We start from the raw sequence: 26,481 nt of genomic DNA, 5'->3' as shown, positions 1-26,481 counted from the left end.
TGAAATCCCTTTCAGTTTCTATAATTTTTTTGTATTTAAATCTTACTTTTTCAAAAACATACAACGTAGTAGGGGTAAAAAATAGAAAGAGACCAAACCATAACTTGGAATGAAAGAAGATTTTTATTTTAATGTCTGCAAACATACATATAAACAAGCATATTTACAAATCATACAATGGTTACCCATATATAAAGAGGATAAGACATGAATTTTGACCACACTTCCTGAAAAAGATAAAAGTTATCACTCACAGACTATAATAAATACCCTCCAGTAAAGTTAGTACCCCCATGGAAACATTGCAGTCGATGTTATGTAAAAATAACACAATTCATTCCTTTATTCAGACACTGTGATCAGGCTGTCTGTTGCTATTAAAACATTAATGATAAAGCCACCCAACAGGGGCCATATGTCCTCATCCAAGTCCTTTGTTGTAGAGCCGCTAAAAAAAGCAGAGAAACTGTCCCTGTTATCCATGTGATCAGGCAGAAACCAGGGAATCACTCAAAGTCAGATTACATTTAATCTTTCCCAGCCCGCCATTTAAACACTGTCTGCATCTTCAAGCACGGAGTATAATTGTAAATAACAAACATTCAGGAGTATGAAGTTTTAAAGATTAGTCCATGTATGAGGTGTCCACTCTCTCGTCATCTGGGTGAAGAAGTCTCCCCGCCAAACGCTCGATGTCATCCAGGCTGAGCTGTCGAAGTGAACGCTCATAATCCTTTAAAGCAGAGGAGAATGGCAAAGAGCACAGTGAGAAACAAGAAACACCAAATATGCATTATTCTACCATACTTGAATCTTACACAGGAACAAGTACAGAAAATGGAGGGTAAAAATCAGAGTCTATATCTCCACAAAGGTTTTTACAAAAAAAAAAAAAAAAAACTGTATTATACTTTTTTAATATTTAAAGGAATAGTACACCCAAAACATGATTAGCCTTCATTTTCTACTCACCCCCATGCTGAACAACACTCTGGAGTACTTTTTTGATATCTCAAATGCATCTGGAGATCTGGGAGGCTTCTTGCTGTCTGCTGACATTCAAATAATGGAGGTCTATGGTGCCCGAGACAGAAAGGTCCATAAAAGTCCACAAAAACGTGTCACTATTCCTCCATACTGCTCGTCCAATGTAATCCAAGTGTCCTGAGTGGGTAGCGTCCATAATTTACTCGAAACGAAGTCATTTAGAACGTTTTAGAGCCTAAACAGTAGTGTATAGGATTTCCTAATAGCGCCCCCATGCGCGATCCCGACGCTACGGAAGCCGGCAGACCAAACCAGCGCATTCAGCTCGGCAAAGAACTCATGCTCTTCCTCAACACTGAAGTCCTCAGACATTTTTCTTTCGTTGTTTCTTTCTTTGCACAGGTAAACAGCACATTTCTTCTTCTACACTTGCATTATCGGCAGAGCAGACGCTGAATGCGCACTTTATTCCGGTTTGGTCTGCCGGCTTCCGTAGAATCGTCAGCGCGCATGGGGGCGCTATTAGGAAATCCTATACACTACTGTTTAGGCTCTAAAACGTTCTAAATGACTTCGTTTCGAGTAAATTCTGGACGCTACCCACTCAGGACACTTGGAATACATTGGACGAGCGGTATGGAGGAATATTGACACGTTTTTGTGGACCTTTCTGTCTCGGGCACCATAGACCTCCATTATTTGAATGTCAGCAGACAGCAAGAAGCCTCCCAGATCTCCAGATGCATTTGAGATATCAAAAAAGTACTCCAGAGTTTTGTTCAGCATGGGGGTGAGTAGAAAATGAAGGCTAATCATGTTTTGGGTGTACTATTCCTTTAATCATCATCTAGAAGTAGAATATTTGGGGGTTCACACGTTAGAGCAAACAGCAAACATCCCACCAACCAATCACATAGGTCTAGTATAGGACCTGAACAAAAATTAAGACAAGCATTACAGATGGAGATTTGTTTTGAAAGAGAAGGAATCAAGCTGAACATCTTTATGCTACAGAAAAAACAAACAAACAAAAAAAACTACACATTAAGGAAATTTACTGCCTTCTCATTAATTAAAGCAAAAACTTTTTATATCTTTTCATCAAAATAACCCTGACATCTGTACAGACTTTAAAAAAAGGCTGACCTTTTTCCACATGTCACATTACCCCTTGCTCACACTGGCTCCGGTGCAGTTACCGAGCCGACGGAGACCGCAACTCCCGCACACCCCCTCTCACACCGCCCTTTTGACTACGGTGCGGTGCGGCTCTGCGGCTCCGGCAACAGGTCCGGAGATTTAACAGAAGTTCACTTGAGTTCACGTAACTTCACGCGATAACACGGCCCAAATAAAGGATTTTTGCGAGAGCTTGTTGCGGAGGGCTCCGGCACGCCGCAAGGATAGCTTTCTTGCGGAATTTTCTGCAGCGCCGGAGTGTCTCGGTAACCGCAGCCGGACAGCTCAGCAGCCGGTGAGAGAGGTTTACGTCTTTTTAATGACTTGGAATCCTTGCGGCGCCGCACACACCGCACCGCAACGGTAAGACCGGAGTCTGTGTGAGCCTGGGGTTACAACTAAACCTACACAATAACTGCAATAATAATATATCTAATGTAATATTTAAAAAAAGTAAATTGATGCAATAATTAAAAAAGTTTATATTTCAGCTAGCATGCATTTAATGTTTGTTTAGTAAAACATTTTGGATGGAGGGGGTAGATTTCAGTTACCCAGATCCAAAGGTTTTTGGAAGAATGATTGTGCTGAAGGAATATAAACAACAGTGGGGAAAATGTGGGCTAATCACAATCAATATAATTATCAGAATATAAAAAAAAAATCATATCACAATTAAATGGATTCTCAGTATGGCAGCCTTGAATGCAACCAGAAACATTGATGTACTTTAGGAATGTTTACGACATGGAAATCTGCGATGCTTTTCTTATTAATGCTCTCCTTTCCTTTCCTGGCCTGTCAGTTTTAGCTCAACTGTCTCGTGTCGGTATGTTCACACTTACTTCACGTTTGCCTATCTATGCAATGTTTAAGAGGTTAAAGTTTGGACTAACACAGAAATCCTACATCCTCCGCTCCAGACGACCTGCGCAAAGCCTACATTCTCTGCTGTTCCGTTTTGCTCCACTCCGACTTCCTCGGAGCTAAAGGAGAGCATGCGTAACATTATTTTTAAACTTGTAGGAGCAAAACATGCAGAAAGGATCGCTTAATGTAATATGAAATATAAAAAAAAATTCCCATCAGCCACAGCACTGTGGCTCATGTTTTTTTTTGTCAGTAGGCTGACAGGAAAGGGGGTATGAGAGAGGGGGAGAGGCATGCGGCAAAGGACCACAGGCCGGATTGGAACCCGGGTCGGCCACGTCGAGGACTAAGGCCTCCATACATGGGTCGTGTGCGCTAACTGCCACTGAAGCGCGTCCAAGTGTTGTTTACCATGTAACTTTTATTTCATGCAAGAAACAACATTTAATGTTGGTAAACAACCCATGGCAAACTGCTAATGTTGCTAACGCTACATCCACACAAGTCAAATTCTCATACATATCCTCATAAAGAAGTAGAAAAAAAAGGTGTATGAAAATATAATAATATATAATTAAAATGAGCTGCCTTTACTTTTGTTTCTACTCAAAATGTTTAAACATGAATTTAAAGACAAATTCTGTAGGATTGAATGAGTAAGAATCCAGGTTATGACTCAACAGAATAAAAAAAAAAAAACTGCTGTTCATTAACTTATTGACTAAAATAATCTTTTTTAATAAGAGAAACATTTCAATTTAAAAAGATCATTATTTAACGAAAGATTAAGTCAATCGGCTTCTGAGAGTCATTATGTCAGTCTTTGTTAGAATCTTAGGAGCTTTAAGATTAGGGTGATGGCAAAGAGGCCCTCCAACCTAAAAGATTCTGAACCCCTCGGAAAATGATTACTAAAGAGGGTTTAAATATTTATTATATTAATAGCATACAATGGATTTTTATAAATACGCAATTGTTTTAAATAAAAACAAACACACTTTAAAATAATTTTATCGTCTTTTAGGTAGATATTTGAGCCCTGACTGACCAAACTCTGTGATCCTGTATTTGCAAGAGTCAAAAATATCCAAGGCTGATTTTGGAGATAACCTTAATCAATACCTTTATAAGTTGTTCGTGGACTTTTGCTGCATCTGCTGGACTGAAGTGTTTGGCAAGTATAGTGGATACAATCTGCCACACCCCTCCTTGAGGACTGGAGCTGCTGCCTGCCATTCCAGGGGCTGCAGCTCTCTCTCCCACAGGACGGATAACCAGATTCAATTTAGCCTCTGGCCCAATGGAGTAATCGCTCAGTCTGTGCTCGTCTGAGAGAAAGAAACATCACAATCCATTACCAAAAACTACAAACAGCGTGATGCTAGGATAGATCAGTTGGAGCTACTGGTGAGTTAATCTACCTGCTAGGGCCTTTCCTTTGTAGAGTAACCGCTGCTGGTTTGCAGGAATATTCAGTCTTTCAGACACAAGTTCCTTCACCGTGGAGACTTTCTCATCTTCAGTAACCTGCAATATCGACAGCACAATGGTTTAGTCACAGCGTCTCTTGATTCCTATCCTTCGTGTCTTATTTCTGCTTTATCTCTCTGATGTTTACCCAGCTACTGATCTCACAGCAAGTGATTCAGAGGGACGTCTAAATAGCTCATATTTATCTGACTCACTGATGAAAGAAATCAGACACAGCAGCTCTGAGCAGGGATACACAAGCTTTTCATTTCGCTGCACATGTGGCAATGAAGGGTATGATGATCACGTAATGAAAACTTCTACGACATTGAACACCGCACTTCTCCTCCAACTAAATTAAAGGATACATATTTACATTTTTAATATTGATTACAAATAATTGGAATCTGTTGCACAAATGGGCTAAATATTTAAATTTTGTGATGTACCCGATACTTTCCCTCTCACTTATGAAAAAGGCTATACATTTGTTATCTATATTTGTTCATGCAAAACATTTGGTTGTATGCAAATAAACAAGTCTGGATTTTTGGCTGTGAATCATTAAAGCTTGTTTTAACAAAACTATGCATTTTTAAAAAAAAAAGTAGAAACAAATAAGCTTTAGTCACGTCTTTCAAATGAAGTTAATAAAAAAAAAAAACTTATTTGTACAAATAGAATATGTGCAAATAATTAATATGGTCTTCACGTTTTGCAATATTTGATGAACTGATCATAAATTAAACATTTCACAGGAAGGCGTCCTAACACATCTTGGAAAATGTAAGCCAACTTTATTATATCATCCATTGTTAGTGGAGGATATAATAAACATTTAGTGGCCTCAGTGGTGTTTAGAGGGCTGATATAAAATCTTGCATATTTTTTCAGAAATAACTGCTGCTGTAAACAAAGGAAAAGATGTGACAGATGGGACAGAATCTGGCTGCAGGTTTAATGTTAGCCTGGAGCTCACCCAGCACTGTGCTAGTAAATACATTGGAAGACCTGAGGAATAAACTAATCAGTTGTCAAGTGTTTAGAAAGGAAAATATGTGGAGAGACTATACTAGCAAATTTGAAACATTTGAATTAGTTAACTTTAAAAGTTTTAATGACAATCATGAGGTATTCTGGACTGCAGAGGCTTACGTTCCTCAGAGCCGGCCTCCAATCAGAACAATACAGCTAACCTCTATACAAGAAATGCATTCGTCCGGTTTTTCATGCTTTCACACAAATTGAAGTATTTGCTTTATCATCTGGGTTCGTCAAGAGTATTTATACTTGAAAAGTATTGATATCAAAACACTGATTTTAAATGGCATCCTTACTAAACACAAGTGTTGTTTACATATTTTGCTATTGTTCATTTTAGATTTCTGGAATATTTGCACATTTAAAACATTACATTTTGGGTTGTTTATTTTTACATGTATTTATTTAATATATCGGATTATGTTGAGAAAGCATGTTGACAAAATGAAAAAAAGCTTTCAATTTTAATATAAACATGGTATTGAAAATTATATTTACCAGTATCAAATATTTTCCTGGGTATCAATATTGAGTTTGCAATTATTACACCATCAATGTCTGACCTGCCCCTTTAGGTTGTTTTTATTGTCTTTTTTTTTTCCCAAGATAAATATAGAAAAGAGCTGTTACCAGGTTCCTTGACACAGGCTGTGTATTCTATAGGGTTATTCTAAATTTTGAATTAAAGAATATTTTTCTAACTTTTATAGTAAATTTGATCCATCAACCAAATGTGCAAAAAAAGTGCAAATTACATGTATGCAGGTGCCTTTACTAAGTAGATGCATTTACAGATTGCCAATGGAGGATATTTTTTCTATATAGTAAAATTTAATAATTTTGATCTCTGACTTATTAACTGGTATAGTATCATAGTTTCAAAATCAGTACAGTTCACAGCTTTCACATCCCCACCGTGGATCTTAAACTTCAAAAATTTAAAATGAAACTTGCCTCGTTAAAGCTAGTTATGCATTTCTGACACGATGGGAAAAATGATTGGAGGGTTAGAGAGAAAAACAAACTACATCCTTATCACAGAACTTGAAGATGCTAAAAAATAAAAGTTGCACTCAATTCAGTGTTTGTGCTCGGATCTCTATAAAGATAAAGCCAATGCTTGGTCCGTACAGCCCAAAAAATAAAACAGATTCCCTATGACAGCATAAAGGAGAGTAGGTATGTCAAAAGTATCGATACTCAAACACTGTACCCGGATACATTGTTTGCATATAAAAAGAATAATACCTCAAAAAATGAATTTATGTTTGTGGTCCGACTGTTTTTCTCATGTTGTTATCTCTACTAAAGCGCTTTGAAATGTCTTTGTACTGATTTGTGCTATACAAATAAACTTGCATTGCCTTACATTTATTTGTACACTTATTTAACTAATAAAATCTCTTATTCTGTTGGGAAAGTATGCACCATGTTGAGATTAAAAGTGTCTTGTTGTCTTCTTGTCAATAAATATGTTTTATGCCTTTAATAATTTTGATTTTATTCCCTGCTATCAAACATGGTATCCAGTATCGAACATTTATATAGTAAAGAAATTGAGTTAGAATTTTTTGTATGGTGACAAATCTAAAGGAGACATGGCAACAATACTAGTTTTTTAAGATTTCTAGAAGCCAAATTGCTTACAAGCAAACATGAAAAAAGAAAATTGATTAAAAACCAAATAAGTTCAGGCCTTTTTAGCCTGCATAACATCAAAAATGAATTCTAATAGCGGTTTTTGATTCATTTTCAGCTGTTTTTACAAGTATAACCTTCTTTGTTATTACTTTTTGTAATGGTGAAATAAACTATGTTAAAATTTGGGGTCGTTTATAAAAAAACAAAACAAAAACAAGAACAACACTTCAAGAACATTGTATGGTATTGGAAATCACACATCTTACAAATTATGTAAACAAGTTGGGAAATTTATTAAAATATTTTACAGCTTTTCATGTAAATGGTGGATGAATGACTTCAAATGACTTTCAAATGTTGACGCTGCCCAAATTTTAACTTAAAAAGTATTGTTTTATGATGAAAGAAGTTGATTCCTGTGAAACCTTGTCATATCTTTGCCTTTGTGTTCATGGAAACATCTTTTACCCAACAGCAATCATCACTAAAGTAGCTGTATCACTTCTTCTGCAAAGGCTATTTCTTGTTTATGGAAACATTTCAAACATGATCCGTCCAAGATATGAAACTCAAACTTAAGAAATGTACATCGGCACGACATATAACTGAATAATATAAGCCAATGACAAAAGTATCCAGCATTAAAGTAGTAAACAAACTAAAACGTTTTCCTACATTTAATATACGTCACTCTGAGAGAATATCTTTCAGTAGAAAAGTATAAAATAAAGACTTCAACGACCGTCTGAGGTCACATGAGTGTCCACTAAAGAAAGCCTTCTAGAAAGAAGAAGAAACATCTCAGGTGGCTATAGTTAGCATGCTAACTATAGGCTATAGAGTATAAGCCAACCACTTGAGTTTAACTATCATAAGCGGTGTAAGTAAAGCAATTGATACATCAAAAAAGAACAGTTGATTATTTTAGGGGTAACATCAACCTATTAGAGAGGCACCACTGTTAGCCAAACTCGTGGATTAGCTGTGTCTAGGGTTAGCGGTAAGTTACCTGAACGCTGCACTCCTTTCCTTGGAGCGGTTTGACTGTGAGGATCATTTTTTAAAACCCAGAACGAACCAAACTCAAAAGCAATATTCTACTAGGTTAAATACGTAAACTTCCTCAATAAATTTAGTGTAATTCGTGGCAAAACTGCTGCACCGCTTATCAGTTGCCCATCTTCTTCTCCAGTATCACCACAGCAGTAACAGCGCCTCTGAACGAACACTTACCGCCACCTTCTGGCCAGACTCAGTAATTACCTAAATATCAACAATTAAATACAGTGTGAATCTCTGGATAATATAGACCGCGGAGCGGCTCTTGCCGTGAAGGATGCACCTCTACACGAATTAATAATTCGTGTTTTTTTTTTAAAGAAACATAATCTTTGATAGGGGGTTACGACCGTTAACGTGTACACACACACAAAAAAAACCCAAATAAATAAATAAAAATGAATACTTCTGCCAAAAAACAAAAAGGGCAGAAAATACCTTTCACTATCAGTCTTTTATTTAATTATAGGATTGTTTTAAAGTGTAGGTTAAGGAATGTAAAACATCTATATATGATTTGATTACATTTATTATATAGGGTATATATTGCAGATATTAATAGGGTTCATTAGTTTGTTTGTAATGGGGTTTTAATCAAAACATATTTTGAATTAGTGGTATAGAAATCAAACTAATGGAAAATTAAGTGATCTTTAAAACCACTTGCTGCCTCTGAGGTATGTATTTTTTCCTTAGACGATTTACCTTTTGTGTAAGAAACATAAATATTTTTATTTACTTTATTTCTTTATTACAGCCTGTGTTTAATCCAAAGATCATCCAATCTATGCTTCTATCTATAATCTATCTAAGTTAACATCTAAATATTTTTGCTTTTCGTTGTTATTCTTTATTATTGTACATCAATAATATAAAACCCAATTACACATAAGTAAACATGAAATAAAATAAAAAATTAGAGTAAACACTAATAGAGGACAGGAAGAAAAGTCTGTCAGAGCACACAGCGGAGCCTTTAATTTCTTTTTAGTGAAATGATTAATGTTCTCTTCTCAGTCTGGTGGACTCTCTCTAAGGACCAGGGACGTGCAGAGACCGTTGGAGGGGCGGGTGCTCAAAGTTAAAAGAGGGCACATGGGGCACGGATTTAAAACATTATACAGAAACATACCTTGCTGTACAACTGGTTGAAATGTACCAACCCATACTATAAATAATGGAACGTAGAATCAAAATACACCCTATCACACATACTCACATATTTGTTTGAGGTCAGTGCAAAGCGAAATGAGTGTGTTTTACCTCATGAAACAGCTTCTGTTGAGGGGGTTGGTGCTTCTGTGTTGCTGGAGTTGGGCTGTATTAATCTGATAGTGCAGACACTAAAAAGAGCATGGGAGAGATAGCAGCTGATTAAACACGTGGTGTGTGTTCATGCAAGATGCAAAGATAACTAACATTTAAAATGGCTCACTCTGACTGACCTGCCACACTGCTGAATTGCTAGAGTCTGTTGCCAAGGCTGACTGCTTAAAAACCAGTTGCTCATTCAAAGCCACAAACACAAACAATACTTCAAGTTTAAAGGTTTCAACCTGTATTTATTAACAAACATATATTCACATTGTATAAGTAACTGTAACTGAAAGGGTAACATTATTCGTGGGAGAAAGACAATAGAGAGAAGGTGGCTCTGTCTTTCTGTCAGTTTCTGTCAGGGTCTGTGCCTTAGTTTTTTTTTTACACATCACAGTGGCATTTTTATTTTTTGCAGTTATAACAGCAACCTCCTGTTGCCCATGCTCTTAAAAATGTCAATGACTTCACTGAGGTTGACTGGAATATCCTTTTCAATTGCCAGTAAAAGAAGCTCTGACAACCTTTCTTCTGTGCAAAGGGTGCAAAGTTTTGTTTTCACTAGTTTGAGTTTTGAGAAAGAGCGTTCAACAGTAGCTGTAGAAACTGGAAGAGTGCCGTATGTCTTCAGCAGCTCAGTCAAGTTGGGGAAAACCAGATGTGCATTGTTTTCTTTGACCACTGAAAGAATAGATGTCACACTGATGGGTGAGGGGCATGAGTATGAACTATGGAAGACCTTTAGTTCTGTCTGCAATTTGTCTTCTTCATCAACGTTGTAGAACTTGCAGAGCCTATTCACAGCTTACAGTGCCTCTGTTGGAATTTGGGCTGTTTTCCAGTTCTCTGGGACTATCAGGCAGTGGAGGGCATTCAGGATTTCCCATGTGGAGTTATCTTCAGCTTTAAAGCGTCTCTGAAGCTCTTGTGTCATTGTGTCCACAAAAACGTAATACACCTTAACACGATAGTAGTCCTGCAAAGTAGGGAATGTGTGGTCAGCAGTTGCTGTTGTGGCAGTGACCTTGAACTTTGCTGGCATTTTCCTCCTCCGAGCTTGACCAGGAATCTCAGTTGGGGGGTCAAGGCCCACTGATGCAGCCTTCTCTGTAGCCTGTTTAAACATCTTCTCAAACTCCTCCTCTGTTCTGCTGTAGGCCAGCCTCTGAAAAACTCCATCTACAACTTTGTATGCTGTCGCTAGCTCTATGTCTTTCTGCTGCAAAGCATCAGAGGCCATCGCAGTCACCTGGAAGATTGGGCAGGTGATCTCCAGACACAAGAAAAATTCAAAGTTGATGCTCCTGAGAAGAATCAATGCATCACCTGCCGAAGAGTCTGGTGGGTCTTGCTGTGTCATTTCCTCAAGAAACTGCATGACAGCTGGGAGGACCTTCCTCAGAGTCTGAAGGGCAGTTTCTCTGCAGGCCCACCGTGTGTCTGAGAGCTTCTGCAGCTCCAGTGGACGCCGATCAGGGTACATAGTCTTCTGCATTTTAAAAAAAGCTGACAAAACAGATGGTAGACTTTGCACTTTCAACTAACACCAAATTAAGACAGTGAGCCTGACAGTGTACATACAAGGCCTTTGGATTTCTTTTTAGAATTCCTGCCTGAAGTCCCTTAAAGCATCCGCTCATATTTGCAGCCCCATCATAGCCTTGACCCCGGATGTTTTCCAACTTCAGGCCATTTTCTTCCAGTAGAGCTATAACTATCTTCTCAAGAGCATCTCCACTTGTGGTATGAATGTTACACACCTGAAGAAAGCGCTCCTTGATTTGCATGTTATGCACATACCTAATCACAAAAGAAACTTGTTCAGTGCGTGCAGCATCCGTGGTTTCATCCATGAGAATTGAAAAGGTTTTGCTCTCTTGGATTTCTTTTTTGATTACTTGTTTGATTGATATGGCCAAAGCTTTGATCATATCATTCTGACTTCTGTTGGAGAGAAGTGAGACAAGAGGTCTTCTACCAGTTCCCTGCTTCTCTTTTATTGCTTCCAGGTGTCATTTAATTACACTATCATACCTGCTAAACAGCTCCACCAACTCTAGGAAATTACCTCGATTTTGGCTGGACAGGGTCTCATCGTCTCCTCTAAAAGGCATACCCTGTCTTGCCAGGTAAAGAGTGGTTGCCAGTAATCGGGACAAGATTTCTCTATTTTTTTCTCTTTCCCTGTCTTTAGCAGCTTGTGATGCGCGGTCACCCATTTCAAAAGCTGCCTCCAGTGATTTCTTTTTTAAGTTGTTCCACCTCACCATACTACACATGTGTGATTCTGAGGCACAGTGTTCTTTAATTCTCTCTAGAGCCTTTCTCCACCGATTAAATCCTTCTGATTTCCATGTTTTGCGCCCTTTGTATTTATCCTCACACAAAAAAAGACGGCAGCTGAAACAGAACATGGCATCAAGACTTGGTGAGTACTCCAGCCATGTGTTGTTCTCATACCATTTCTTTTGAAATGATCGCCCCTCTTCATTTTTTGGAAAGGATGAAAGCGCTGGTTGACACGGTCCAATACTGTTGCAAAACTGAATGAAGGCCTCATCACATTTAATATTTAATTGTAGGACATGGGCAGGATCATTTGGGTGAGTAAGTTCAAGTAGGTGTGAGAATGTTTGCCTATCTCTGGTTTCAATCTCCTCCTGGTTTGATGCTCCTTCTACCTCCACATTTTGTGTAATCTGTAAATCAAGCTTTCCCTCTCTCACCCCAACCTCTGTCTCCTGGTTTGCTGCTTCCTCTACTTTAACATCCTGTGTGGGCTTCTTAACCCCTGAGACCATTCCTCCAGTCTCTGGCTCCTCTTGACTTTCTGTTCCTAGCAAACTCTCTTTTCTCTGAGGCACAGTGTCTTCCCCTGTCTTTCCTTCCATCTCCTCTTCTTTCTCTCCTTTCATCTCCTGCTCTTTCTTTCCTTCCAGCTGCTCTTTCTCTCCTTTTATCTCCTGCTCTTTCTTTCCTTCCAGCTGCTCTTTCTCTCCTTCCATCTCCTCATCTTTCTCTCCTTCCATCTCCTCCTCTTTCTCTCCTTCCATCTCCTCATCTGACCTATGATGACTTACTCCCTGTCCATCTGGAAATCGGGCAGAATTTGCTCTTGGATTAATCTAATTAACACTATACACCATACATCATTAATCGATAAATTTATCAATCAATCAATAATTAACACACTATACATATTATAATGTAACAGAACAACATTGAAATTTTGTTTGTTACTGTTGTTTTCTCTAACTGAATATGGCTATAAAGAACTGGTGCATGTGTTGATCTTACCTTTTGTGCTCTTTGTCATCCAGCTGGTGAGTGATCCACTGCCTTTTGCAGCCTCACACAGCTCCTTTTGTTTTTGTTTCAACCTCCTCTCCTTACGAGGCATCTCTGCAAAATGAAATAAGATACTTAAACTACAATCTGATCCACATAAAACACACATACAAACAAAAATTGACATTGCATACCTTTTTAAAAAAAATTGTACTGCATAGCCACAAGTTTAACCCATTAATATTTTGCCCTTTATTATTCCTAATGCTATAAAATAAAAATTTATTAAGTGATATAGAAATAACTTTTTAAAATGTTTTTTTGCTTTTATTTAGTTTGACTATTAAGTTTGCGCATGACAGCAAGGGTCCAAAAGTTATACAATTTGTCTGTATGCATATTAGCCTATATGGGCATATTTATTTTTTTTGTGTAAACAAAGGAGAGGTTTAGAAATTCAAAACTCTAATTATTTTTGTTTTGTAATGGTCCAAAATGATGTGAATATGCATACTGCACAGTTTTAGTGAAATAAAACAGGAAGAAAACACACCTGCTTGAGAGTAAGATACATATCTCTCTGCACTTTCACATAGCAGGTGAAACTGACAGTAACAACAACAGAAACCTGACGTACTTCCTCCCCATAGCACGCTGTGCGTGTGTGGTGGTCAATTAGATAGCGGCAGGGATGCAACTACCTACCTACATTCTGGGGCAATGAAAGTATTATCAAAGCATTTAAAAATGACTGGCGGGATCATTTTACCATGATCGTTTCTGCGCCTCCTCCAGTACCGGTGCCCTATAGTGCATACCCACTTTTTGCGCCGCTGGCTAGGGCTATAACTTGTGAGAGGTGTGTGCAAATTGCACACAGCAGAGAGGATGCTCATTGCTTACTTTACTCGGTCAGTCTACTCATCTTGCAACAATAAACCTTGCACAAACTAACACCACTGCAGCACCTACTTACCTGACCAGTTGTTTACTTTTTCTGGAGTCGCAGTGGTTATCCGCAGCAGCAGGGCACGTCACGGTAGGCCGGTCACATGATCCAGTATATCATGTGACCGGCCACGGTTACCATGGAACAGTAGATCTAAATTATAATTGTTTTGGACATGCACAAACACACAAATACACACGCACACACACACGCAAAAAAAAATAAAATAAAAAATAAAAAAATAATAATAATAATAATAAACCCTACAAAAGGGCACTTTGAGAATCAGGGACAAAGGGGCAGGTGCTCAAGCACCCTCCGCCCCCCCCTCTGCACGTCCCTGCTAAGGACCCACTGACCCAGTTCGGATCCAGTCCATGCATTTGTCATTACCCCCCTCCCTCTCTCGGACAGTGTGGGTCATGTGATTGGCTGCCTGCGCTGTCTGTGCAGCCTTGGCCAGCGGGAGAGAAGAGCATCCTCCTTCAGTTGGCTGCTTAAAGAAGGGATGTACACCTGTCGCATGTTAGACATGCACAAACCTGCAGGAGACAAGTGAGACAAACCCCCCTGCAACGATATTCAGGCTGCACAGGGTAAGAAACATGATTTTGTGTGTAGTTAGAAATCAAATATGTGGATTTATTTCATTGTATTTTGTTCAAGTATGTCTGTAGTCAATGCAATTCCATTTCTATTGCCTTAAGTGTCCTATAAGGTAAAATATAAGGATGTCATCTCTATCTATCTATCTATCTATCTATCTATCTATCTATCTATCTATCTATCTATCTATCTATCTATCTATCTATCTATCTATCTATCTATCTATCTATCTATCTATCTATCTATCTATCTATCTAGGGGATGGGTACTCTTCGCGACCTCCAGTTTGCACTGCAGCTAAAGATTGAGGAGCTTCGACAGAGGGACACACTAATAGATGAGTTAGAGCTGGAGTTGGACACAAAGGACGAACTCATCCGTAGACTGCAAGAAGAACTGGACCGCTACAGAGCCGCCCTGTCCCTCCCTGGACCCTCTACAGTGGTTGCAGGTAGACGGAGCTTGATGCTTCAGTCTGTGATATTTTGGGTCCAACAAGTGCCACAAGCTCTAATCCTGACCTAGAAATGGATGGGTGTTTTTTTCCCCTCCTTCTATAGCTTCTGCAGCTCAAATTGAGGACAACCGGATTACAAAAAGGCAGACAGTCATTTCGGAGCCCATCACTCCAGAACTCATGACTTTCGCTGTGGTTTCTCACAGAAGCTGTGACAAAAGCCAGGAGTAAGAGCACGGATTGTTCCCTCAGTTCACACCAGCAAAGCTCTCACTGTCATTGACTGCTAATCAACAAGTATCATTTTTAGATCTCTTCTAAGCCTCCATCAGACCGCATTGAAGGTGATTAATGAGCAACAGTGTGACATCTGTCATATTTTCATGTCCTCAGATCTCAAAGGCTGATCCAGGCAGCGTTTTTGAAAAATGACTTGTTGAAGAACCTCGATGAAGAAGAAATCAAGGCAGTCACTGCCTGCATGCAGCGAACCGCTATCAATCAGGGCTGCTTTGTCATCCAGGAGGGATCCTCTGGGGATCAGGCCTTTGTTTTAGAAGGTTGGTACTTTTCTTCTTATGATCAACAGCATTAAAATGCTAATGAGGACATAGTAGATCTTAGTGGTGCTCTAGTACTGCCAGACATGATCAAGTTCACTTTAAATTTGCATTCTCTTACTGATTCTTTTTGATTTAACTGGACAACCAGATGTCTGTCTAAAGCAAAATTTATACATCAGACAGACCTGGGAGAAAATGAAAGGGAAACACTTTTATTATGGGATAAAACTTTAAAGAAGCAGTTCCAAAAAAGTAAAAAAAAAACAATCCACTGGACTTTGTTTCCAAGTTTGAAGACGTTTCACTTCCCATCTAGGAAGCTTTTTCAATTCAAAATGTGAAAGCTTTTTCAAAATGTCAGAAATAGCGTTGAGTTTGAGGCTTTGTGGAGTGGACCAAAAACAAAACCTCAAAAGAAGCAGCAGATAAATGGTTCATCTGAGTTTGCTGAAGAGGAGTCTTTTTCTTATAGGCTGCCAGCACATCTCATGTTTCTCATCTCATGTTTCAAGGCTCTAGACTCTTGAAAAACAGGACCACACACTATTACTGTTATTAAAAATGCTACTTATAATTAATGCTTTTCACATTTTGTCACATTATAGCCACAAACCTCAATGTTGCAAGAAAAAAAAGCATAAAAATATAAAATAGATGTGATGGTATGGTAGAAAGCAGTGGGCCTACTGGTTTCTAAAACATACTGATTCAATTAGAAATCTGAGTTAACAGAATATTAACAATACACAAATATCAAGTAGGAATGAGTTAAATCATCAAGTACTAAAATAAATGAAAGAAAATATATGAGAACATTTTTGAAACCTAAAATGTAGATGGTAAAGCGTTTTTGTTTTGCAGTTAGGTCTACATGTCTACACTGCTCAAAAAATGAAGGGAATGTATAAACAATGTAGTATAATTTCAATAAAATCGAAATTCTGTGAATTCAAACTGTCCACATAGGAACACTGAGTGGCCATTTATTTGACATGCTGTTCTAAAAATGGAATAGACAACAGGCGGAAATTATAGGCAATATGCGCAATTAGCAAGACACACTTAATAAAGGAGTGGTTCAGCAGGTGAGGACCACGGAACATTTCTCAGAACCCATGCTTTCTGGCCAATATTTGATTTCATGTTGTGAAGCAGTGGTAACACTGGTAGCCTGAGAATGACTTTACAACCCACACAAGTGGCTTAGTTCAGCTCATCCAGGATGGCACATCAATGCGAGCTGTGGCAAGGGAGTTTGCTGTGTCTGTCAGTGTAGTGGCCAGAAGCTGGAGGCGCTACTAGGAGACAGGTCAGAACACCAGGAGATGTGGAGGAGGCTGTAGGAGTACAACAACCCATCAACAGGACAACTACCTCCACCTTTCTGCAAGGAGGAACAGGAGGAGCACTGCCAGAGTCCTGCAAAATAACCTCGAGCATCCCACAAATGTGCATGCGTCTGCACAAACTGTTAGAACCTGTCTCCAAGAGGACGGTATGAGGGCCCATCGTCCACAGGTGGTTTTGCTTACAGCCCAACACCGTGCAGGACACTTGGCACCTGCCAGAGAACCCCACTACTAGAAAACTGTGCTCTTCACAGGTGAAAGCAGGTTCACAATGAGCGCATGTGACAGACATGACAGAGTATGGAAACATTGTGGAGAGCGATCTGCTGCCTGCAACATCCTTCAGCATGACCGGTTTGGCAGGGGGTCAGTAATGGTGTGGGGTGGCATTTCTTTGGAGGGCCACACAGTCCTCCACGTGTTCGCCAGAGCTAGCATGGCTGCCATCAGGTAAAGAGATGAGTTCCTCAGACCTCTTGTGAGACCATATGTTGTTGCAGTTGGCCATGGTTCCACCTAGTGCAGGATAATGCTAGACCTCATGCGACTGGAGTGTGTCAGCAGTTCCTGAAAGATAAAGGCATTTAAGCTATTGACTGTCCCGCCCTTTCCCCAGATGTGGATCAGATTGAGCAAGTCTGGGACATCATGTCTCAATCCATCCACCAACGTTAAGTTCCACCACTGATTGTCCACTAGTTGGCGGATGCTTTAGTCCAGGTCTGGAAGGAGATCCCTTAGAAGACCATCCGCCACTTCATCAGGAGAATTCCCAGGCATTGCAGGGAGGTGATACAGGCATCTGGACGCCACATAGAATACTGAGCCTCATTCTGAACTGTTCTAAGGACATTAAATTAAAGTTGGACCAGCCTCTAGAGTGTTTTCCGACTTTAATTTTGTGTGTGACCACAAATCCAGGTCTCCATTGATTAAGACATTTTTGTGTGTGTGTGCAATTTTGTTGTCAGCACATTCAACTTTGTACAGAACAATGTATTCAATAAGAATATTTCATTCATTCAGATCTCGTATGTGTTATTTGAGTGTTTCCTTTATTCTTTGAGCAGTGTATATTCTTTATCTAGTCAACAACACAGATAATATTTGATAATAATTATGAAAAACAAGCATAATATCTCTTCCAGAAACAGACAGCAAGTTTAAAATAAAATATATATTTGTGGTGGGATTTTTAACATAACTAAATGTGGGAATGTTCCAACTGTTAGATAATGTGTAATTAGTTCATTTCGTTGCTAGAAGGCAGACTGGATATGAGGAAAGATGGCCAGCAGGTGCTCACCTTTGAGCCAGAGGACATGTTTGGAGAGGTGACACTCCTCTACAGTTGGACCCACACCTACTCCGTCTCAGGTAAAGGTTGTGCCGACAATTGTTGTACGGAAGCCTGCTGAGATCCCATTTTGATTTATTCTGTAAAAGAAGGAATATAAATAATGACCCTGAAAATTAAAAGCATGCAGAGTTCTGGTGCAGTGTGAGACAGAGTATGCCTTTGGAATTTAAAATAAAAGAACCTTTTGAAATCTTAGACAGCAATGCCGCTTCACATGTTGGTTGGTTTTTTGTTAGGGATGTGTAGAATTTCAATCATTTACCACCTTTCCCTGCAACCCTGCATTAGTCAGAACATTTACAAATACAGATGTTGATCTGTCATTTCTCCTGTCATCTGATCTCAGTGCCCTCTGGAATAACTTTCCTAGCCATCACCAAGGGTATTTGGTGTATTTTCACAAATAAATATCTATTAGATGTGGGTAAACAGGCTGTGAAAATGGCTAGGAACAGTGTAAATGGGAAGAAATTTCACTTTGTTTGCCATCGCTGAGCCTCTAATTCTGTCTTTCAGCTGCTTGAGAGAAGCCAGCCATTCCAATTTACCACTCACCGCTATCTGTCTGCTCTCTGGTAACAGTACTCAGCTCACAGTGACAGCCTGTTCTCTTTTGTTCACTGCCCATTATTGTCATCCCTTCCCTTTGGGTTCGCTCAGGGCCCACAGTGCTTATCTCCTTCCTGACATGAAAATAGTTTCTCTTTGCGTTTGAATCTGTCCTCGAGGCTTTGGTGTAGTGATACTGGAGCAGGTGTTTCAGGAAGTCTATAATTAGATAGAAGGATACTAAACCCTTTGAATGTTATTCACAAGTATTCACATCACAATCTAAACATTAAATATGTTTTATTTGTATTTTTTTAATGGATGCAAAGTAATGAAGACATTTTGAAAAACCCCAGTAAGCAGGAGAGGGCTGGACACCCTGTTCAGGTCGCTGGTCTGTCATACAGCCATACACACACCCACACACACTCAAATCAAGTGGCAATTTAGAGAGACAAATTAACCTCTCTTACATATTTTTGGACTGTGGGATGAAACTGTACCTGAGAAGAATGAATGTAGAGGGAGGACATGGACAATCCAAGCAGAAGCTGCACACCTGGGATTTGAAACCAAAACGCTGTTGCTGCAAGGCAGCATTGCTAACAAATGCACCACTATTTCAACCTAAAAGGGATTCATGTTTAATTTTTTTTTTCTACATTTAAAAATGCTGCCCGTGGCTTGTTTTCATATTCAACCTCAGTAGGTCAATGCTCAGTAGAAGCAGTTTTTCTCTGCAAATTGCAGCTGCAGGTCAGCTTTGTTCATAGATGCTGGAATAGTTTTTATAATAATAGCTAAAGCCTATTTTGGTGTAGAGACTCTGTGAACAATAGCTTTTTAGTTGTCTTAGATTTGATTTGGACATTGGTGGTATGTATTGGGGTCTTGTAATGGTATAGGGGAGTGGTTTCCAACCCTCAGGTGTTTCCTTGTTGCATCACCCCAGAAAAGATGATCAACAGGCTTCTGCAGCTCTTGATTGCAGAGGAGCCCTCCTTTGAATCAGGTGTGCTGGAGTTGGGACATAATTAAAATAAGCAGGGCAGGGGTCCCAGAGGACAAGGGTTGGGAAAAACTGGCATAGGGTGAATCTTCTGCAGACTCTAACATGTTTTCTTGAAGGATTACAAGGTGTTCGCTAATGTTCTCCAATAAACTTCTACTGAACAGCTGGATTTATTCTGACAAATCTTTTCTTTAGGAAATTGAGCTAAAAATAACATAATTTTGCCAGTATTTGCATCTAGTTTCAACTTCACAATTCTTTACTTATTTGGTTTATCCATACTACATAGAATACATTGTAGATTGCAGCTGCATTGTGACTATTTGGGAAATAGTTAAAGTTTATTTAAATGATATTTGCAGAATCGCATACAAGAAAAGAGGGGAGAAAAGAGCACAGAGAAAGGCTGATGTTATTTTTATCTGCATTTAATGACCTGATAGGTATGAAATAAAAAGCAGTAGGCAGAAATGAGATGTCATGTGGTGATGAATTAGGAGCTCAGACTGTTCAAACGGGGAAATTAAAATATCAGGGCTAAGCCATCTTATTAGATATTGGCTGTAATTAAAGCGTCTCGAGGACATCTACTTCCGTTTGCAGGAAGCTTCCGTGAACCAATCAATATGGCACATTATTAATTTACACCACTTACAAACTCTATTATATAGAAAGAGGGTATTTATGGCGGTGGGAATTAGATTAGATTTATCTTCAGTGTCCTTTCTGGGACTGAAAAAGGAGATATTTTGAAGGCAGCCTTGACCTAAACTGGCTGATTTTAGTGCACAGCTGAACTTTGGCTCCTCAGCCCCAGACGCCGCAGGCAGTGTCGGTCTGCTATTCTCTGTTGTGTTTATATCAGCGCTCCTGTGTCACTGACACAACCTTTATCTTTTCCCCTTGCCTCTGTCTTTTGATGTGCAGCACAAACAGACAGCAAACTGTGGGCTATCGACCGCAGGAGCTTCCAATGCGCGCTCACACAATGCGGCCTCAGACGCCTTTCTCATTCAGTGGAGCTGCTGAGAAGGTGAACATCAGACTGATATTCTAAATATTGTCTGCTCCCTTTTATTCTTCCTGGAGCTCTATTGTTGTTGTTGCCTGTGAGACATTTTTTTTGTTGATATATTAGTTTTGGGAATGTAATATGAAAGTTGGAGCTTCTTTTTGTCTGCAGCATTCCCTTTCTCGAGTCGTTGCCAGACAATGTCATCAGAAAACTGTCTCTGCATGTGGAAGAGGTACAGATTGTTCTCGTCAACTGATTTTGAACCTTTTTTTTTGCTTTCATTTTGCCGCAGCTGTGAAATGTAGGTGCAACAGCCTCAAAACTGTAATTTTCCCTTTCTTTTCTTTCCCAACTTCAGACGAGTTACATAGATGGTGACTACGTCTGTTGTCAGGGAGCCATTGGAGACAGCTTTTATATCATTAGCAAAGGCCAGGTAAAGTTAAATGCCCTCTAACAGCAGCTCACATAGAAGCAGCCTTTCAAAGAAAAAGATTTAGACTGAGTCCAAATGTCAGAGCTGCTTTAGGAATAATTTGATGATGGGGATGAAAGAGTCTGCAGTGTTCATCTCCATCATAAAATAATGACTACTATAATGGGGATAATAGACTGCACATCTTCTCTGCAGTTTTCATCACCATTTTCTCTTTAGGTGAGTGTGATGGAGAAGAAGCCCGGCCGCCAGGAGCAGACAGTTTTGGCTCAGCTCTCTGAGAGACAATGGTTTGGAGAGAAAGCTCTTTGGGGGTAAGAAAAGAACAGTGTTTCATTGAACATGACAGATGTCAGCAGATACACACTTTAGGTTAAATATTTAAACAAACTGGCTTCTTTGAGAGGTACACCAATTACTTATTGCCACAAATCACTGATCAAGTTGAGTGAAAATCAAACAGATAATCAGGATGGGAAAGAACAGTGATTTGAGTCATTTTGTACATGGTATGGTTTTTGGAAAAAGAGAAAAGCACTGTTCATACATTTCTGTTGTACGGATGAAAAAAAATCTCTGAGGACTTTGAGCTCAGAAGAGAATATGCAGACATGTTCAGGATGCTACTATAGCTAAAACAGAGTGAAATTGCGAATTAGACGGCTGCACCAAAGTTAGGCATTGAGGTGGGAAAAATGACAGCTGGTCTGAGTCTTAATTTCAGCTCCAACATTCAGATGGTTGGAGAAGTCAGTTCACGCTTAAGGCTGCTTGTAAAACTTTCCTCACGTTGAGCTGTGAGATATAGCTTGCAGGAATCTATTGTTCATGATAGACTTGGCCATGAGAGTGTCTAAGTTCATACTCATCATCCTAATCTTTCCCATCTACCTCCGGTTGGATTAGTCTGAACCTTTGAGTAAATGCATTTATATAACCTTTACTTACATACAGTTAAGTAGTGAGGATCTTACACATGGACGGTTCTAGATGGGGGCTAAGAGGGGCCGGTGTCCCTGTAGACCTGATTCTGGCCCTTGGACTAAAAACGTACACTGCAAAAATTGAAATATGGGTGAGCCAACTGATATTGATATATTTTTGCCCTTTATTCGAAGAAGTGTGATAGACAATCTGCGAAAGATGATTTACATTTAAAATTAGAACAATATTTCTTACATCAGTTTTTTCAGTGTAATACTAAATCATTTATAATTTATTATGCTCCGACAGAGAGGATAAGAACCGGTTTGTCTGTTGGACCAATTTTACATTTTTCCTTTACAGTTGACTTTATTACAGTTTTTCAGAGACTGCAGTCAGCTTTAAGCTTCAGTCGTATTAATATTGGATCATGGTTTTTATTCGTTAGATCACTGGTCTACAACCATGACTTTCTGGTTCACTTAATATAATAATTGATGCGCTCTTGCTCAAGTTTTTGTTGTTTTTTGTTTGTGTGTATTTGTTAATATTCTGCTCTCTGCGATCATAAGAAAGATCTGGACTCTGCTGTTGTTTTGAGTTTAGTCCAATTCAGGGAATGTTGTCAAACAAATTATTTAATGCTGGAAAATACAAACTTTCAGCAGCTATCAGCCACTACTTATAAAAGAGAGATAGGCCCTTGCCTTGTTAAAGGATAGTTTGGGAACTCAAATACTTTTGTTTATACATTCCATTCCTTCTAAAAATATAAATACAAATTGTAATTAAATTCTTATGATTATCCTTTTTTTTCTGCCTTTAGAGAAACCACTTGGTCTGTAAATGTTGTGGCTGTTGGAGAGGTGACATGCTTGGTCATAGACAGATGGTAAGCTGAAGGCTTTCTGAGCTCATGAGATACATTTTGAGTGTATCTGCTTCAGTTTATATTCTCTAATGCATTTATTTATTGTGATTCTTTTTTGTCAGATCCACAAAGAACATTCATAATTTATTTGTGTTTCAGGACCTTTAGAGATGTTATCGAAGGTTCTGGATCTGACAGCCCTCCAAAGCTGCAGCAGAGCGATGAATCAAAAATCGAGTGAGGAGCAGTGCAGCACAGTCTTGTTTTATGCCCACGGAAAACAACAAACACCATTTCATCTGTGTTTTCCTCCACAGGTCCAAGGGGGATCCTGCCTCCCTGGCATCTTCCACCTTAAGCGATTTTCAGATTATTCGTACTCTGGGAGTTGGGGAGTTTAGTCACGTAGACTTGGTAAAGAGTTGATCTTGCAGCAACCCACTCGCAATCACACAGATCCCAGAGCTCCTGCCTCATTGATATTCCTCATTTCCACACACCTATGTATTGATTTTTTTTTCTCTCATTGCTTTCAGGTGCAGCTGAGAAGAAACATCAGGTGTGTTTTTGCCATGAGGGTCCTGAAGAAGAAGCTCATCCTGAACAGCGGTCAGCGTGAGCACATTCTGAGAGAGCGCAGCATCCTGATGGAGGCCCTCTGTCCATTCCTAGTCAGGTGACTTTTTTCAACTGGTTATAGTGTTTTGCAAAAGTCTTAACAGCCTTTAAAAACTTTTTTCCATTCCACCACATCAAACAGCATGCTGTTTATTTACAAATATAAACAGCAATATATATAATCAAGTGATGAACAAAAACAGATCATGACAACAAACTGAGGACCTAAAAAACAAGTGATTGCCACACTTTTCAGTTTATGTCGGCAGTTTTGAACAGCTTGTGTTGTCGACCACATAAAACCCCATTTAAATATAGAGATGTCCCGATACAACTTTTTCATTTCCGGTACAATTTCCGATACTGAGATTTCAGCTTTGAGAATTGTCCAATACCAATATTGACCCGATACGATACTAGCATGAATCACACAAGTAATATTATTAAAAAAGGGAACAAAAGTCAAAAACAAAAAAGTATGAAAACAACTGACCCATAAAAATAAAATTAACCAATGAGCTACAGAGACTTTTAACAGAAGTGTTTCTATCAGCATGAAAATATCAGAGATTTTAGATGTTGGCTGATGAAATCCAATATCAGTTTTTGGCTTATTTTGGACCGATATCCGATATTAATATAGGATCAGGACATCTCTATATAAATATAAGTCAGTAAGTGGTTGTAATGTGAGAGCAATGGGAAAACATTAATGAGGAAGGGCTACTTTGTAAGACTGTTTTCTATCTGTTGATCACAGACTATACAAAACGTTCAGAGATGCTGAGCATCTTTATGGTTTGACAGAAGCTTGTCTGGGTGGAAATTTGTCCCGTCTACTCAAAGAAAAGTGAGTATGTAAAACTAAACCAACCTGACCTGTTATTTGATTTTTTTTGTCTTCTTTTAACATCAATCTACAGATTTGAACTAATGCATATATTATTTTATTTTGGTTCAGTGAATCACACCCTTTTGTTTTATAAAAGATGTTTTATAAAAGAAATAGTTTCTTCTTCTGCTCAACTTGAAAACATCTCCATTATTTTTCAGGGGACATTTAGATGAAACCAGCACTAAGTTCTATACAGCTTGTGTTGTTGAAGCGTTGAGTTTCCTCCACTCTCAAAGAATCGTCTACAGAGATGTCAAGCCTGAAAATGTTGTGCTGGATGAGCAGGGTTATGGTAAACTGGTAACTACAAACTGACCTCACCTCCATGTTCTGTTTGCTTCATTTTATTTAGGGTGGTGGGCAATACTGACTGTACTGATGTCTACCGTAGATTAGCTCCAGATGTCTGAAGAGGGTTGAGGAGGGTAAGAGGACATGGACGTTCTGCGGGACGCTGGGCTACATGGCTCCTGAAATCATCCTGAGCAGGGGACACAGTACAGAAGCAGACCTTTGGTCACTGGGTGTTTTTGTGTTTGAACTTCTCAGCGGTAGGTAAGTTTTCTACGCTTGAGAAACAATGCTTTGTTTTAAACTGTGGTGATGTAAGTAAAGTGAAATGGAGCAGGCTTGTAGAGCGGTCACATCTTGATCTTTTCCACATTTGGTCAAACCATGTCATCCCTTGTTGGAATTTCATGTGATAGACTAACTTACTGATGTTATTATTCACAGACTTAAGCAAAAGGATACAACCTGATATGAATAGAAACCTGTGATTTGAGACTGCAGAATGACACTGAAGAACAGTGAAAATGGCCTAGTCAAAGTCCAGACCTTAATCAAACTATAAACCAGGGGATTTAAAAGAGGTTTTTAGAAAAGAGACATTTTACTAAAATGAAATGGAGAAATTTTGTTGGATTTGTTGGATGTGCAAAGCTGATAACCTCAAACTCTGTGGCTATGAAAATACAAAAAAAAATTGCTAATTATTGACAAAACTTTCCACATCATGATTATTCCCTGCTTTTTTGTTTATTCTTTCACAGTTAATCTAATTGAAAAAAAAAGACATGAAGTGTGTGGTTTTAATGGAACCAAATGTTGAAAAGTTTTAGGTATTTTCTGACTTCGAACAAAGGTTCTCAATTGAATTCTTTTTTTCTTCTCCAGGCTTCCATTTGATGGTTCTGACCCCATAAAGATTCTCTCAGCATCGGTTTGTGGCATAGATCAGTCTGACTTCCCGGAATCATTCTGCAAAGATGCCTGCGATCTCATAAGAAAACTTTGCAGGTATGAATATGGTTCAACATGACCACAAAAGCCAAAACCAGTCGGTGTATTGTGAGAAGTTTTAGTGTTATCTTCCATCACTTGAGGACAGGAAGTAGATGGTTACTATTTATGTTTGTTTTTTGCTTTCTATCACCCAGGGGCAAACCTTCAGAGAGGCTGGTCAGTCAGACAAACGGGGCCAAGGCCATTCAAAAGCACAAGTGAGAACATGAATTCATTTCATCAAATAAAAATTCTGAGCACTGCCTGTAAACTAAATATTTAATAAGATATACCGTTTGTCTTCAGGTGGTTTAATGGATTCAACTGGGATGGACTTTGCAAAAGAAAATTGACCCCTCCACTTATTCCTAAAGTATGATATAATCAGCTGGACTTATCTAATTTTGTTTTGTGACTAATTTCTCCTTTTTTCACACCTCTGTATTGCCTTACAGGTCAGCCTTTCTCTGCAAAGTGCAACATGTGCTCTTTATTCCTCAGAGGCAGAGGAGCTGTGCACAAACTGGGAGGATTTCTAAATAGAAATTCCAGACAAAGACACCTTTCCAGAGGGCATACCTGCAGATCCTTTTCACAGAAGAGCTTAGACTGTTTCAGACGCATAAAACCTTTATAGATTTACATAAAAAATACTTGCATAAGAAGTCTGTGGTTTTGCAGCTGTCCAAAGAAAATCAATAAACAAATGTGTTGTATGAGAGTTTCCCTCGTTTCTTCTCT

The 26,481-nt window shown here is 39.0% G+C and overlaps 2 protein-coding genes across 3 annotated transcripts; one reads left to right on the top strand and one right to left on the bottom strand.

Annotated features, from left to right (window-relative positions):
* Positions 1 to 100: 100 nt before the first annotated feature.
* On the bottom strand, positions 101 to 8,405 carry ubl4a (ubiquitin like 4A). The gene is made up of 4 exons (XM_038285659.1): positions 8,198 to 8,405; positions 4,458 to 4,563; positions 4,159 to 4,364; positions 101 to 733 (listed from the first exon to the last, which is right to left on the bottom strand). The coding sequence occupies exons 1-4, from the start codon at positions 8,243 to 8,245 to the stop codon at positions 626 to 628; spliced, it is 468 nt and encodes a 155-aa protein (XP_038141587.1). The 5' UTR covers positions 8,246 to 8,405; the 3' UTR covers positions 101 to 625.
* A 5,833-nt stretch (positions 8,406 to 14,238) lies between these two features.
* prkg1l (protein kinase cGMP-dependent 1, like) lies at positions 14,239 to 26,455 on the top strand. 2 transcript variants are annotated; one of them, XM_038285682.1, is made up of 20 exons: positions 14,239 to 14,397; positions 14,666 to 14,858; positions 14,968 to 15,091; positions 15,258 to 15,424; positions 18,040 to 18,153; positions 20,625 to 20,730; positions 20,881 to 20,944; positions 21,071 to 21,148; positions 21,368 to 21,462; positions 22,899 to 22,964; positions 23,103 to 23,180; positions 23,261 to 23,357; positions 23,480 to 23,619; positions 24,322 to 24,411; positions 24,615 to 24,756; positions 24,848 to 25,011; positions 25,633 to 25,755; positions 25,896 to 25,958; positions 26,047 to 26,113; positions 26,196 to 26,455. In XM_038285682.1, exons 2-20 carry the CDS (start codon positions 14,669 to 14,671, stop codon positions 26,277 to 26,279), a joined length of 2,052 nt encoding a protein of 683 aa, XP_038141610.1. In that variant the 5' UTR covers positions 14,239 to 14,397; positions 14,666 to 14,668; the 3' UTR covers positions 26,280 to 26,455. The 2 variants fall into 2 exon arrangements, with proteins under 2 accessions (XP_038141610.1, XP_038141611.1); XM_038285683.1 differs by lacking the exon at positions 14,239 to 14,397 and having other exon boundaries at positions 14,833 to 14,858; positions 14,968 to 15,161.
* The last annotated feature ends 26 nt before the right edge of the window (positions 26,456 to 26,481 follow it).

This window comes from Cyprinodon tularosa, unplaced genomic scaffold (assembly GCF_016077235.1).
Source record: "Cyprinodon tularosa strain WSP-4 unplaced genomic scaffold, ASM1607723v1 ctg214, whole genome shotgun sequence".
Classification (NCBI taxonomy): Eukaryota; Metazoa; Chordata; class Actinopteri; order Cyprinodontiformes; family Cyprinodontidae; genus Cyprinodon; species Cyprinodon tularosa.
This window is presented reverse-complemented; position numbering and strand designations above follow the sequence as displayed.

Bases quoted from the DNA above. Each gene is read 5' to 3' on its own strand.
- ubl4a (XM_038285659.1), bottom strand. From the start codon at position 8,245: ATGATCCTCACAGTCAAACCGCTCCAAGGAAAGGAGTGCAGCGTTCAG. The intron at 4,365-4,457 runs GTAGATTAACTC...TCTTTCTCTCAG, and splicing joins CAAAGGAAAGGCCCTAGCAG to ACGAGCACAGACTGAGCGAT. The intron at 734-4,158 runs GTATTGATTAAG...TCTGCTTTAAAG, and splicing joins TCCACGAACAACTTATAAAG to GATTATGAGCGTTCACTTCG.
- prkg1l (XM_038285682.1), top strand. From the start codon at position 14,669: ATGGGTACTCTTCGCGACCTCCAGTTTGCACTGCAGCTAAAGATTGAG. The intron at 20,945-21,070 runs GTACAGATTGTT...TCCCAACTTCAG, and splicing joins TGTCTCTGCATGTGGAAGAG to ACGAGTTACATAGATGGTGA. The intron at 21,463-22,898 runs GTAAGAAAAGAA...TTCTGCCTTTAG, and splicing joins GGAGAGAAAGCTCTTTGGGG to AGAAACCACTTGGTCTGTAA.